We start from the raw sequence: 16,388 nt of genomic DNA, 5'->3' as shown, positions 1-16,388 counted from the left end.
TATCAGTTTCAGGCTACTAAGTCTAGTTCAAATTTTTTAATTTCAAAAATTAACAATACAATTAGGTGCGGGTATTTTTTAGGCTAGAAGATTCAAGATGTCAAAATACAAATAAGTTATTTTCTTTCAGAAACCAAAAAATCTTCAACATTTCATTTTTAAGAGTAACTCGACTTTCATCTCATTTTAGCTTGCAATTTCTTCTCATCTATCACATTTTTATTTGTTTCAGTTCTGCGTCTCCTCTAGAAATTTTGTCATTTTAAAGAATAAAAAAATATAGACTATTGAATGAATGCTCGAAAAACAGTTGATAGGATCTCAGTTGGGCAACTTTCATTAAATTTTCTGCTGTAGACGGCAAGTAGAGATTTTTACAGCATCACGTTTTTATGTAGTTATGAAATGAATATTTAACTTTTATTAATTGAAAAAAACTCTTCAGCAATTATAGCATCAAACGTTTATAGCATCCTTGATGTTTTCAATATTTTTTTAAATTAGTTAAAATGATTTAAAAAATTGTCAGGTTAATGTTAAAAACGTCAGATGTAAATAAATATTTCAAATTTAAGCTACAATATTCAATTGAGTATTGGTGTAGCTTCACATAGCACGCATTTGGCATAATAGCACGATAGGTCATTCCAATTGAAGTTATCATGCCAGAACGTCATGCATGATTCTAGAAAAAGCGATCCCAAAAACGCATCCGGTTGGGTTGGAAACCAAAATGTTTCATTCCCCAGGCTTAGTGCAACATTAGGAAACGGCTTCCAAACAAAAATTGTCAAAACATTTGCCGGATCTATTCTTTGCCCGCCAATCCACATTTTTCGTGAGAAGTAATCAGAATTATAACAATCAATGTTGTTTGAATCTAAAAAAAAGACACAAAGACAAATTTAAATTTTCTTTCTGGGATGTTTACATAGAAACAAAATATAATTATAACAACCTTTTATCGAATTCAAATAAAACGTCACGGCATCGTTCTTTTTCGTTGTGTTAATAATAGCAGGAAATGTATATGGTGGTGACAGATGGTTGCACCAGCTCCTCGCCTGCTCCCAGTTCCACGATCCAACCTCCAATTTGTAGCAAGAGTTTGACAAAGGAAAGTAAACAAACGAAGGAGGGCATAACCCTGAAAAAATTATTTTTCAATATGGATTATAACAGATTTTTTAAACATTTTTAAAAGAAACGACCTGCCCTGGTGTACAATGAGCATCCTCCAACAGATTGCTTGATCCAAATACTCCACGTTACAAACAAATCACATTTATTCGTTTCGTAGTACTGGAAAACTAAGCAATTCTTCAAATTGTTGCAAGCAAGACTGCACCTTGCCAGAGACACATTCTCATGGGTTGCACTTGGTGCGTCACCAAAACAGGTAAAAGGAAGATTGTCATCTTTACGGTATAAACGCTCCGAATTGTACTTACAGATGATTTTATCAAAATTACGGCATATCAAAACAATTAAAGAATAACAAATATTTTTGAAGAGTAACATGATTGTTTGAGCAATTATTTTGGATTCACTTCATACTTTTATACATAGGATTGGCATATAAATGAAGTTTGTACTTTTCATCACACGTCATGTTAAACTTTAATTTTATATAGAAATGATTGATTATTTCGTGAATTACAAATTATTGTTATATTTCAATATAGTTCATAAATTTTCAGAAATTAAATATGCAACGCTTTTTTAAACACCAGACATAAAAATGTTTCATTGTTTCCCAAAATCGAAAAATGCATTTAAAAAGCTAGGAACATTGTTTCAACGAATCATATATTATTTATACGCACTGTTTCATTCTATTATTTCATTTTTTTAAACTTTTATCTATATTTTTCCGCAGCATATCAGCGGCACCGCAATAATTTTAAATTATAGTTTTTGCTTAGTTGAGATGTCTTGTCATTTTTTATTCGGCTGAAAACTGTGATTAATCGGATGTTGATTTTGAAATTTAAGACATATAACAACAAAGCAACATATCCTAACATAACGTATTAATAACAATAACAAACAACCATAAAAATAATATAACGTAACATAACATAAAATTGTTTTAATAAAACATAAAATTCAAAGAAAATTTATTAAAGCAGACGTTTTATTTGCATGCTTTCTTGATGAATGATTAAAAAATGAGCATAATAGTTGAAAACAGTGAAATGATTAGTCAAATTGATGAAATGAATTTAAAAATGAGCTGAAATTTATTAATATTTTAAAAATATTAATTTAATTATTTAACAAGTGGCTAATAAACATCATTTCCACTTGGAACATAACAATTAATGGCAAATCGTTAACATTTTTTATGCTTCTCATATATTTGCGCAACAATATGATTCATGCATGTATATGTTGGTATCGCGTTCGAAACCAAGGCATTATTTGGGCTCATAGGAACATTATTATTCAGTATGTAAAGGTGTACATTTTTGTTACATGTATGTGCATTATTTGTTTATGTGAAAGTAAAATTTAGTATTTTGTTAAAATTTTCAGGCATCTGTAAAAATGAAACATCTTACTTAAGTGTACAGAAAAACATCAGGAAATCTATGAAAATGGCATGAATGATAGATGATTTAATTGAAAATTTACAAAATGCTAGAAACAAGTACAATAGAAAGAAAGTTTAATTATTATTTTTTCTAAATTATTCCTTAGGACGTGCGGACGCGAAAGTTCAAAAAGCACAAGATGGCGTCAGCGGTTAAAGGCAGTAAGGAGACCATGTGACAGTTAGTTCTTTTGTGCGAAGTAACCGCTTAACTAGGCCTGTGCCGAAGTAACTGTCAGCAAAACATCTACTCACTCAAAAGCAGTATTCATTCTATATTGCATTACATTGTATTTCATTGCAGTACGCAGATATAGCCAGAAGATGAATTTTATTAAATTGGATACTGAGAAATAAACATTTTGGTGAATAAATAATGTCTACTTGAGAATGTTGTAATGCAGTTTACAAATAAAATAAGTGCAATTTCAACATTGGAATTGAATTATAGTTTTTTATTTGACGGTAAAGTTATAATACAAGTAACGTTAAACTTTTAACGAATTGAACCAGAAAATCTGAAAATATTTAACCAAATGATAATTTTAAAAAAATATTAAAAAATAATTAAAACTTTAGAAATAACAAAAAATACCGGAACAGAACTGATAAGCGGACACAAAAACACAAAAAGCACGGGATGGCGCCAACGGTCCAGAGCAGTAAGGGTATTTAGTGACAGTAAATTCTTTTATGCGAAGTAACCGCTTAACTAAGCCCGCGCCAATTCAGACGCAAATAAAACCTCTATCCGTTCAATGAAGAAATTCAATCGAAGCATCAGATTTGTTTCATACTAGGAATTATATGTATATAAATAACATGATTATAGCATTCAAATATATAGATAGCAAACACACACACACATATATATATACATACATATATATAGTATATGTTTGAAGAGCACATTTCGTATCTATATTATGTACGAGATGAGCTAATAGTGGTGATTTTACGTTTATATGTATATATATATATATATATATATATATTTATAATATTAATGTGTATACAGTATATTATATATTAACTCTATCATGTATCCATAATATCTTAAAATACAAAACTATTGAATTTTTATGGTTGTGTGTGTGCGTGTGTGTGTACAAGAACGGCTTTAATGACAATTGCTGTAGTAAAAGATGTTATATTTCAGTAAGCAACGACCACTTCAATTATAAAATACACGATTTAAAAAGGTTATTTAAACGTAAGTTGAATTTTACTTTAGGAATAGAACTATAGCACTTGAGTTAGCGTTGCGTAATCGTAATTGTGTGTAATCGTCACAAAGGGTGTGAAAATGACACTCCTTCAATAAGGCGTTTAATGAAAACCATGGGATGAAAAATTGCAAGCTTTTGTAATTCCACAACAGCTCTATCTCTATAATATCAATAAAAATAATGTCATTGTTATTTACATTAAATGTAGATACCAATGAAATCAATATAAGCCGGAATATTATAAGCATTTTTAACGATACATTCATTTTAAGGGGTAAAACCATGAATATAAATATATATATATATATATATATATATAAATATATTTATAACTATTTTTATATTTAATATATTATAATATTATATAATATTATATATTAATAATATATATATATATATTAAATATTATAATAATATAATATTTATTTATAATTATATATACATTTAAAGGCAGTGTGGGTTTATGCCTGGTAGGGGAATGGTGGATGCGTTGTTCATAGTGAGAATGTTGCTGGAGAATTATAGAAAGAAGAAACGAAGATTGTACATGTGTTTTGTGGATCTAGGAAAGGCTTTTGATCGAGGAGTACCGAGGAAGGTCATTGAATGGGCGTTGAGGAAGAAAGGAGTGAATGAGAGACTTGTAAAAGCTGTGATGCAGCTGTATGAAGGGGCGAAGACAAAGGTGAGGGTCGGAAGGGGGATGTCGGACGCTTTTAGTGTTAAGGTAGGAGTGCATCAAGGATCAGTGTTATCACCGTTTTTGTTTGCAATTGTGATGGATGTTGTGTGTGGAAACATAATGGAGGGGTTGTTATTGGAGATTTTGTATGCAGATGATTTAGTCTTGATGGCTGATAGCATGGAAGAATTGCAGTTAAGATTTGACAGATGGAAAAGTGTTATCGAAAAGAAAGGGTTAAAAGTTAATATTGGTAAGACGAAGGTAATGGTGAGTGGGGAAGGTGGGGAGATCGAGATTGCGGTGGTATAGACATGTGTTGAGAAGGGATGAAAGGGTCGGGATTAGGCGAGCGTTGGAGTTCGAGGTTGAAGGAGTAATAGGAAGGGGTCGTCCGCGATTGGGATGGAGAGAGCAGGTGGAGAAGGACAGAGTGAAAGCGGGGTTGCGTGATACTGAGGCGAGTGACAGATGTGAATGGCGTCGAGGGGTATTTCGGTTTCATCATAGTTAGCCAAACGGCAACCCCGATCTCGGGGAAAATGTTGTCTAAACGTGTGTTGTTATATATATACATAAGTATATATGAATATATATATATATATATATATATATATCCATGAGTAGAATTGAATCAGAAAATCCTTGAAATGTTAAACAAAATGATAATTGATTAAAAATTTAAAAAAATTAAAAAACACAAACATCAAGCGGGCACGAAAACGCAAAAAGCACTGGATGGCGCCAACGGTCAATGGGCAGTAAGGTTTATTAATGAACTTAAATTCTTTGTGCGAAGTAACCGCCCGGCTAAGCCCGTGCCATCTGTAGCAAAATTAAAACTGCGCGTCACTAAATGCTCGACTTTAAAATGAAGCATATGTACTAGTAAATATAATTCACCTACGTTAGTTTGGCAAGCATATGGCTTAAATTAAACACCTTATTTGATTTATGTTGTAAATATACAATACAATAAAATATTATAAATATGTCTATAAGGCTTAAGTTGGATTAATATAATAAGCGTATATGCACGCATGCATTAAGAGAGCTTGAGTGAGTGTGTTGTGTACTGCGTGTTATATATTTATTTTTATAGCGAGCACGAATGACTTTTTTACACGGGTTACACACGCAGACACTCACATACACACACACGCACGCACGCACACACAGACACACACACACATGGCACTGGTGTTGGAGTCTTCGGATTCGACAGCAAGGAGATCTCCACCTACGACATGCAATGTGCCAGATGCGCTGTTTCACATGCACTTACCTGCACTGTTTGCTTATTGTTGAAGTCTCTAAAATTATTAAAGAAAGAATTTTAACAAATTAATAATTAATAAATAAAAATATATATACAATATACACCATATATGTTCGTAACGATTATTTCAGTCAATAACTTTAACATAAGATGACAATTTCGGACCCATTTCCTAGATTTGTTGCATTTATTCAACAGATCAAGCATAACCCTTGTGATTCATATAAACTTAAATCCACTGTCGAACTTCAAAGCTTATAAAATACTCTCGTTAAACGACTGTGGGAGGAATACGTACTTTTTTTCAGTTTGTCTAAAATATCATGGCTAGAAAAACACCAAACAATTTGCGCATCACCTATATTTCAGATCTTTCAAGTTTTTTTTACATACCCAACTCCTCAGAAATTCTGATCATCAAACTGTTCGAGCGATAAAACATTCTCTTCAATCCAATTTATGTTGTGTGCTCAAAACTGTTTAAATCGAAACGAAACTTCAACACGATGATCAATAAACAATTATTTAAAATTTTAATTTGCCATTTAATGTAAATAAAAATAAAGGATAAAATATCTATAAAATAACCGAACCAGAACAAGACTTTTCAAGGAGACAAAATTCACGTACATCTAAACAGAGCGCACGCGTGCACTACGTTAGATGGTAGTGAGAAAAATATATACAATTATAACAAACTGTCTCCAATTTTTTTAAATATGTTATTCATCCTCATCAAAGACTTCTCCGTTGACTGACAATCGAGCGACGAATGATCTCGGAGAGCACGACAACAGTTCAAACATGTTTTCAAAATACAAAGGCTTTGTTGGAACATTCACTTCCTCATTGCCTATCTTCTTTGATGTGTAGCCAAATTTGTCGGAGCTACCATCAATAGAACAATCGCTTCCAGGCCTGGCCACGTTTGCGCTAGAATCAGATTGAACAGTGATGCTGGGATGATGTGGTGTGATGATTTGCAGCTCGTAATAAAATCGATCAGAGTTACATACGAGGTGCATTGGCACGTTCACCAGAAATGGAGGAATGTGCGAGTGACATATTAGTGCTTGCTGGGCAACTAAAACGCCGTCTGGGTCTAGTGGCATCTCAACTACGTTTATTCTAGTTTTCCTTTCATAATCATCGTCAGTGCTGTTGCATGGATTTGCTTCGCCATCACTTGATTGGGGATTATCATTTACTTTATCGTTGTCAAATTTTAAATTAGCTTTTTGTAGATAGATGGAATAATCATCGTCAGTGTCGTCATCACCAGTGAGTAGATCAACGAGATCAATATGATTCATCATCCTTCTCAACTCATCCTCGTCCTGCTGCTTATTGCTGCTGCAACAATACAATGCGGCTGCATCCACGAAATGTGCCTCAGTGTTGAAAACATAACCTCCTGTTAAGAAAAATTGTTTCGTATTTTCGTATAAAGGTTAAAGGTCAATTATACAAAAATCAAACAGCAGAGATATGCAGACCTGTGTGGATGACACACTTGCCCCTTGGAGTCATAATAACAGTTGAGTTGGCTGCATCTTGGTTGAGGAAGTTCTCCCTATCAAAGAACATATAGAGGTACTTGAGTGTTTCAGCCAGAAAGAAGGATTCCATTCGGTTGTCCAACTGGTGAGTTTTCACGTTCTTTACCTGTAGGCATTAACAATGATGTCGTCGTCACGAGATTGTTCCGCGAAGATGTAACCGTAAAAAAATTTTGAGAAAAAAAAATTGAAAACTAATAATAATCAGAAGCACGCGTGCACGTCCAGTTGAATCTGAAATGACCTCATCGAGCAGCTTGCACAATTTATAACGGATCGTACTCTCTTGATGATTATCAGGCAAAACACATGAAATGGACTTTCGAAAAATTGAATTGTCAAGAAAAAAAAATATAAAAACTCAACAATGTTTTTTTCTTAGGACCTATCAATGATAAATTGTATTGATAGTATCTATTGAAGTGAAGCGTGTCGTTGGACAATGATGTAGACAAAAATACAAAAACTAGAAGAATACTTTGGAGATGATTTCTAATTGGTCGTTATCAACAACGTCATCAAGAATATATCACACAAATTATTAAACCAACCAAATATATCTAGAGTTAACTCTAGAGATTTTTATAAAAAAAATTTTTGATTCAATTAGAAAACAAACAAAAAAAATGAAAAGAAAACTAACAGTTGCATAGCCACATGACGTCTTGCATATGTTCTCAATGTTCTCCACTACATCAATCACAATTTCAACGAGGTACGGATCCTTAGTGGCTCTGTATAAGTACATTGCACTTTCAACCAACTCTGCAAAATAATTTAGAAATAGCGACGTTGAAAATTATGACTAGCCAAAAAATAATTATTTAAATTAGATCGGCTATTATTTCGTCTGTATCAAGAGCAAATATGAAAATTTTATGGCACTTTATTTTAAATAAGACATGTTCTCATAAAGCGCATTTTTTAAATTGTGGTGACTGGCTTCAAATGCAGAGATATTCCAGCACTTATATACATACAAAGCGTTGATTGCGCGTGTGGGCCTAAGCAGGCGAGTATCAGAGGGAGAGGGTGGTCATTCATCATTTGCAATGTCAAATGACGTCAACCCAACCAACAAACTGACCAGGTCTGAGGGGGTATCCCTCTTTGGAGTTGTGAACTTCGCTGCTCTGTATGTTGTACATCTCTGGAGTGAAGCCATACTGCTGCATGATCTGGTGGTAGTTGTGCAAGGTCTTCATGCCTGATTCGATATCGCCAGTCAAGCTCTATCAACATGTCCATATGAACGCTATTATTTTATGCTATCATATCCAAGTTAATTTATTTATTTGAAAAAGTCGTCAGCTAAATTGAAATTATAATATTATATTAGTATTCAGCAAATATCTTACATAAATAAATATTATATAGCGAGGACGGCAAAGAGGGAGTACCAACTAACCAACAATCCTGGCCAGAATGTCTCCAGAGATTGGAAGAGTGGATGTGTGATGCTTCCCTTCTGCATCTGCGCCCACAAGTACCAGTCATCTCGCCTCAAGTACTTCTGAATGGCACTCTTGTACTCTTTAAAACAGTCGTCAATCAAAGTCAATTACACTGGTCCACATATGAAATCAATCAATCAATCAATCAATCAATCAATCAATCAATCAATCAATCAATCAATCAATCAATCAATCAATCAATCAATCAATCAATCAATCAATCAATCAATCAATCAATCAATCAATCAATCAATCAATCAATCAATCAATCAATCAATCAATCAATCAATCAATCAATCAATCAATCAATCAATCAATCTTCGTTTAGCGTCCAGAGACCCAGTTCCCCCGAGGTAGAACGTAAGGTCCACATATGAAAGAACATTTTCCGATGACTTGAGTATTCTTGCGGATTTTATATATTTGAGTGATGCGGATTCCAAATTTAAAATCAGAAATCATGTCAAGTTTTTGCACAAAAAATGAGAATTCTTTCACTGAGTTCTCAAGCAAATTCACATCAGTGTACAATGGAAAATTTTTCATAATAAATCAATTGTTGGATGGTAATAAATTGCAAAAAGTTGATTAAATAATAACAAAACAATGTGAAAAACAAAATCTAAGTATAGTTTCATTCATTCATTTATTTTTTTTATAAAACGAATCTGTCCACTGAAAAAAATAAAATTCAATCAATCAATCAATCAATCAATTCAAAATAAAATTTTTTTTTAATAGGAAGAAATTTTCTCTTGTTTGATTTTCTTGAATATTTTTTGTTAGGCTAGTCACTCTGTACACACCAACAGTAGTTTGCTATCACGCTCGTATTCCATCTGTCTTAATATCTGCGCTCCATCATTTTGATGTCTTGGGGGAAATGTTCTTCTTGTTCTTCACTCATGGCTCCAAAGTTTGATGGGAAGTAACTTAAGTGGCTATGAAAAAATGCAATTTCACACTCATGTTTGCTCCCAGTATTGAAAAGTTATCAACCAATTCTCCACTAGAAAATAATTTGCTGCTTTGAAGTTTCTTGTGAAGTCTCTAAAGACATCACACGAAGTAGACCAAGCGTTTTTACTATGTTTTTCATAGTTATAATAAACTTTTTGTCTTTGATCAGGAACCTGATTTATGGACCACCAAATACGCCAGCTTTCAATTTATAGATAGAGCAGGGAACTAAGTATACAAATGTTTGAAGCACTGATCCAAAGCTTTGACATGAATCCAGAATTTATAAGCAGGAGTGGAAGCAACACTTTTTGAAGACTGACAAGTGGTTTATTCTAAATGTTTTTTTTTTCAAAAATTTTAAATATTTCTCTAATTGGCCACGCTTTTTTTTATAATAGTCTGCATTTTCTCGTCTGTCCCATAAGTACAAAAAACAAAGACTCTTTGTGTATGCACTTTGTTGTCCTAAGAGCTGGAATATAACTTTTGGGTCTTCACATAGCACCTAGCAATGTTCGTTACATTTTATTTTTTTGTAATATCCTTTTAATAGATTCATATAATGTTCGTGCAGATTACATACAGAGCATTTGTTCTCTGTGTTGTTAATTTTTTATAGTTTTACCAGAGCAGTCTGTTTTAACCTTAGAATGTTAAGATCGAATAATATTTATCATTTCGTGCAAAAAATAGACGTGACTGATAAAAATATATATGAAATTTAGAATCAGCACATCAAAATACATATAGGTGACCTGTTATATTACAGTCAGAAAAATCGACGTATAATAATAATGTTATTGCTAATCATTTTAGTACAATAATTTAAAGTAATTTCAATTAATTGATGGTGATAGTTGCGTCAGTTGATGAGGCAATAAAAAATGTGTCAGAAACCTAAAAACATTTTCATGAGGTCAGGATAGCCGAACAGCATGGAGCCTTTGACGAGATATTCATAGTAAGAATCTACACCAGCTCCTATACTTGAGTCAAGAGCTGTCCACTTGCCAGTCAGTACATCTATGTGGTTGCCAACCTGTATTACACATCACAAAGTTTTCAATCACCATGGATAGAACTACAATTAAATCAATATTAACAATGGCTAAAAAAGTTAAAATCAAAATAAATTTACTAGTCCAATTGGAGACCTGAATGACCATAGACTTTGCAGTGCTCTCAAAGCGGTCTCCATGAAGATAGTTGCTCCAGTAAGCTGTGTCAAGGTGCCAAATTCGATGAGGAATGTACCAACACCTGCTGTGCACGTTATGGATGTCTCGCCTTTCGGCACACCATATAACAAATTTACCGTACCGTAAGGCATTCCAGTTGGAGTATTAAAAGCTGCCAAAATATTGAAAGAATACAATAAAAAATTATTAGTTAACAATTTTTTAAATATATTCATGTTCATGATATGTCTACATTGTATAACAGTTACTAATTCATCAACATTTCACACGTTTTGTAATGAACATGTTTGGGATTGGGAGGTTGTCAAGACAAACACAGGCACACAAACACACACATACATACGCAATCAACATTGCTACAGACCAGGCAAAAGCTTCCTGGCAACCTTTTCAGCGAGCCTGAGCAGTGGACCAGAGCATGGCCACCCTTCCTCCAACTCCAGGCCTGCTCTTTTGGATAACAAATGAGCCGACAGCAGACCACCAACAACTTTAAAGACAAATGTAATTACCATTATTTGAAATATCTATTTCAAAACAACATATTGTTAAATCTAACTTGTTATGATATATTGATTATGACAAAATAAAGACAACTGCAAGTATAATATAACAAGTGATATCCCATTTTAATTTATATGATCTAAAAATAACAATTAGGATAAAATAACCCACTTTAAATTACAAATTACTCTATCATTTGGAATCAGTGATTTGAAGCTCCTTTCGGTAAATAAACTGAATATTTCCTAACAATAACAATACTTATATGTTTAATTTTTGAACTCAAATCTACAAAATCAAAAAGCAAATGTGCTGAGCTAAATACTCTTATTTTAATTTCCAGATGAAAAACTTCAAGTCATTCAAAAAAATTCCTCCTCAAAAATATATTATCTCTAAGCAAGAATTAGACTTGAGAAAAGCAATGAAGTGAAACCTTCTTCCAGTATTAACATCCATTTAGTTGAAAGTAACATACAATAATACAATATTAATATTAATATTTTGTAAGTTTTTGAAAATATTGGCGACTTGATGGTTTGATGTTGGGCAACATAGTTCTTCATTGGCTCAACAAAATTTATGGCAATTAAGCTTTTGAACAAGTAGAGTAAAACAATATTAATTAAAATTAAAACTAACCTCTTATGTTCGTTTCAAAAACAGAAACATTGAGATCTTTGTCAAAATTTAACGTTTTCAGAAGTATGTCAACAACTCTACGAAACTCAGAAAAATTTCCCAAAACGACCAGGGTGTCCAGAGAATCAATCAGTGTTAATGAATAACTACACGAGAGAAATGTGTTCAACATAATGGCAGCATGAAACATCGTCAAATATTACAGAAGATCTACCAAAAATAATATCTAAATAGCAATCTAAAAATTCCTTAATTCACAGCAAAACTCGTACATATAAAAATAGTACCTGTAAAAAGTTTGAATTCTTTCAATTAATTTTTAAAAAATTACTAATTTTTTTTTTTGAAAACTAGGCTTATATAGCCTAAAAGCTAATAAAAATCATCGTGTCAGACATAATACAATTGATTTTACATTAAAAATCTATTGGCAGTTCAATTACAAAATTGAATTTGAAATAACACATTTTAAGACTGTGATTTTCAAAAGAGACAACAGAAGAAGTGATGAACCACATACCTGCCCCACGTATCTTGTCCATCACATGTCAGAGGTCGAAGTTCATCAAGAGGGAAGGCATTCTGCATGTAGCCACCATAGGCATGTTCAAACATTCTCCTCACCTTGTTCCTTTGGTGGTTACATTTAAATAATTTTATTGAAAGATTGAACTCAGTAATACGACAACAATAGATATGAATTGTCAAATATTGTAATTTTTTACTTAAAAAGTTATTAAAAACTATTGCATAATAATTTTATTTCAGTACAAAAAATATATTTCAATTTTCCTCAGAGTTTACATTAGATGATTGTGTTGTTTTTAGCATTCTTTAAAGCATCTCTATGATACTGACGAGAAAATGGAAGATCGACTTTACTCTTCAACACAAGAAATAGATGAACAAATTATGCCCCCAAAGCTTTTATTTTGTTAAATTTTGTTTTAAAATAATAATTTTTAAATCAAATAAAAATTTCTTAGTTGAAATTTCACAGTTCTTCTGCAACAACAAAAAAGTAATACTACACAAAAATCTTTCTTTATGGCCCTAAGTCCAGACATGACATATGATTCTTTTTTGGAGTTCAAAGTGAAAGAGTCCAACTCCTCCACTTCAAAACATTGGTGTGATGAAATTGATACCTAATTTACAGATTGCATCATTGTTGCATTTGTAAAATTTATAACTGTGAATCTGACAATAAGAGCCACCATATAAACCTACACTACCTTTATGCTAAGATGAGCCAAAAAAGAACAATTAACAATTAATTTATTTAATAGTCTAATTAAATTAAAAGTTTAGTAACTAAACTATTAATATTAATTGCTAAAATTTAGTTTAGTTAAAAAAGCTGTGGGTATTAAACTGATGAGAAGAATTGTAATATGACTCTATTCTATGCCTGTGCCCTAGGATTATGATGAAATAGCTGATATAGGCTTAGTTTAGTTAACTTTACAACGCATAACAAAAAACATAATATGCTATAGCAAAGTTATTGGTAATAGAGTCATCCAATGGTGCTGTGTTACTTTATTATTGAATTTTCTTATCTAGGATCTCACTCAAGTTAAGTCTCAAGCTGTTAGGTTAGTCAGTTAGTGTGTTTGTAATGTTATCAAATTGATTTTTTTAAATCATGGTCATCACTTTTTTTTTTTACTAAAACATTAATGATTAAATATAAAATAAAATATATTGATAAACTTAACCAGATAAATTACTTTTGCGTTGCCATGTTCTATTCAATTGAAGATTGATTATTTATTATTATTTATCTATTTTATATTTATTAGTTAGGAATTTTTTATCTACATCTAGCTAGCTAAACTAAAGATTCTGGTATCAGATGCATCAAGACAACTACAAACTCACTTGTACAACAGAAAAGTCTCCTCGTCATATTTTTCAGCAAGATTTTGTGCACATAATAAAACAATTGTGAATAAATAATGTAACTTATTAACGCCGAACCCGTACATGCCGGACACTGATCACACAAGTACATTAAAACCAATTTATGAACATAATATAAGAAAACGTGAAAAGCAAATTCCAATAATGAAACACTTTTCTAGCGTTATTCTTTTTATAAAAACTTAAAACTGACACGCAATCAGAATTTGGTTTATGTAGATGACCAAAGAATGGAAATAAATTTTCGGACGTACAAAACAGAATTAAATAATTTTAATTTTCGTGTTCAACTAACGACCATAATCACCACAAAGTATTATAAAGTATTGTATATATATAATATATTATATAATACACAAAGTATTGAGGCATTCAACAACAATTGAAAGAAAGACATGAGACAAATCATTACATCTCCTTGGTGCAGGCTTTGCTGAGTGGTTACTTCGCATTTGGCAGTTACCTTCCGTTCGGACACGCACATGAGACCGCTAGCGCCATCCTGTACTTTTTCTTCATCATCGTGTCCGCTATGTTTTTGACTGTGTTTTTGTCTCCACCGCACTGGTCTTTGCTTGGTTCTATAAAGATTATTTTTGATAAATCGAATTTTCGACCTTTCTAAAGTTTAACTACGCATACGTTGACTATGCATGAATTTATTTTGAGTTTTTTTTACATTTTACATACTTTATTATTTTAAAATTTTATTTATTTGACATTATTTTCATTTTATAATTTAATTATTTTTGCTTCTAAGATCCTAACATTCACTTACTACTACGCAAATAAAAAAATTTTGTTTACAGAATGATGAGAGGTGGGCAGTGGTGGGAGTCAGCACGTTTTAGATGGTGGTCTCATGATGAATTACATATGATGATGGTGGTGTAGGAAGAATCAGCTCGTTGGCTGTTCGACTGACACTCTGAAGTTCGGATGGTATTTTGTGTGCCGACCAGATGGTGGTGGTCGGTGCAATGGAAAGTACAGTAACGAAGATTTTTGAATTAAAGTTTAGTTTCGTTTTATATTTTTCTCATTCGTTCATTTTATCACTCAACCTTCTAAATTATTCTTCTATTAATTGATTCGTTAATTCATTCTATTCATTAATTGAATCATTGATTTATTAATTAATTCATTCATTCACTCATTCATTCAACCAATTATTCAATCATTCGGTTAATCATTTATTCGATCGTTCCTTTGTTCCTTGATTTACTAATACGCTATTAAAAAATGTCTACAGAATGATGAGAGGTGGGCTGTGGTGGGCATCAGCACGTTTCAGATGGAGGTCTCATGATGATCGTTCCGATGACAATTCGAAGATAACAACAACGATGGTTTTTGAAGTATGATTTAGTTTCTTTTTTTTATTTTTCTCATTCATTCATTCATTTTATCACTCTTTCAAATTATTCCTCAGTTAATTTATTCATTGATTCATTCTATTCATTCATTAAATCATTGGTTGATTAATTAATTAGTTAATTTATTCATTCAACCAATCGTTCAATCATTCAGTTAGTCATTTATTCGTTCGTTCCTTTGTTTCTTGATTTACTACTTCGCTAATTAATAAAAACTTGTCTACAGAATGATGAGAGGTGGGCTGTGGTGGGCGTCAGCACGTTTCAGATGGTGGTCTCATGATGAATGTTCCGATGACAAATCGAAGATAATGTTAAAGGTAAATTTGTTTTTGTCTCATTGTACCTTTGAAAGTACTCGAATTTGAACAAAGATTGAGTGTTATCTCAAAAAGATAAGTTGCCTATTTTTTCCAATTGCTTGTTTTTTATTTTAGCGAATTAATTTTTTTTTCAATTTATTTTTCAGTATCCGGTCAAATTCATTCCATCGATGCGTGTCAGATGATTGTCGGTGCAATGGAGGTTAGTCGGTAGTGAGTGAAGTTTCTGGGGAGTGCGCGCCCGCACATTTACATACAACACATGCATACACAACATCCATTCATTCGGTGTCGTTGTTGTTATGTTTCTCTTCAACTTTATATTTTCTTTACCGTGAACCGGGCTTTAATTTAATTCATAGGTAAGTTAGGGACTGTGATGAGTTAAACAGTTGTAGGTAGGCTAGGGCTTAACATAAATTAAAAAGCTTCAAGTAAAATAAAAACGCTAAAATATGTTAAATAAAATACTTGAAACATCTAAAACGAGAAATACAAATTTGTAGGTAAGTGAGTTGAGTCAATGTTTATAAGTAAGCTAGGACCCTGAGAGTAATCTTATTATAGGTAGGTGACTGACTATTATTCTTGCGACTTCTTGCTAGTTTTGTGTGATGTGTTTGTTTTCGCTTCACAACACCACACCAACAAAACAA

General features: G+C 32.3%; 2 protein-coding genes across 2 annotated transcripts; both read right to left on the bottom strand.

The window, feature by feature from the left end:
* Positions 1-584: 584 nt before the first annotated feature.
* On the bottom strand, positions 585-1,521 carry HELRODRAFT_183406 (hypothetical protein; the record flags this gene model as incomplete). The annotated part of the gene is made up of 3 exons (XM_009012438.1): positions 585-880; positions 959-1,147; positions 1,212-1,521. The coding sequence occupies 3 exons, from the start codon at positions 1,519-1,521 to the stop codon at positions 585-587; spliced, it is 795 nt and encodes a 264-aa protein (XP_009010686.1).
* Positions 1,522-6,129: 4,608 nt separating this feature from the next.
* Positions 6,130-14,098, bottom strand: HELRODRAFT_194877 (hypothetical protein; the record flags this gene model as incomplete). Its single annotated transcript, XM_009012437.1, has 12 exons — positions 6,130-7,200; positions 7,283-7,451; positions 7,590-7,664; positions 7,989-8,110; positions 8,433-8,577; positions 8,754-8,878; positions 10,660-10,801; positions 10,901-11,112; positions 11,326-11,451; positions 12,108-12,253; positions 12,628-12,738; positions 13,992-14,098. The coding sequence occupies 12 exons, from the start codon at positions 14,096-14,098 to the stop codon at positions 6,509-6,511; spliced, it is 2,172 nt and encodes a 723-aa protein (XP_009010685.1). The 3' UTR covers positions 6,130-6,508.
* Positions 14,099-16,388: the final 2,290 nt, after the last annotated feature.

Source organism: Helobdella robusta (genome assembly GCF_000326865.2).
Source record: "Helobdella robusta unplaced genomic scaffold HELROscaffold_106, whole genome shotgun sequence".
Taxonomy (NCBI): Eukaryota; Metazoa; Annelida; class Clitellata; order Rhynchobdellida; family Glossiphoniidae; genus Helobdella; species Helobdella robusta.
This window is presented reverse-complemented; position numbering and strand designations above follow the sequence as displayed.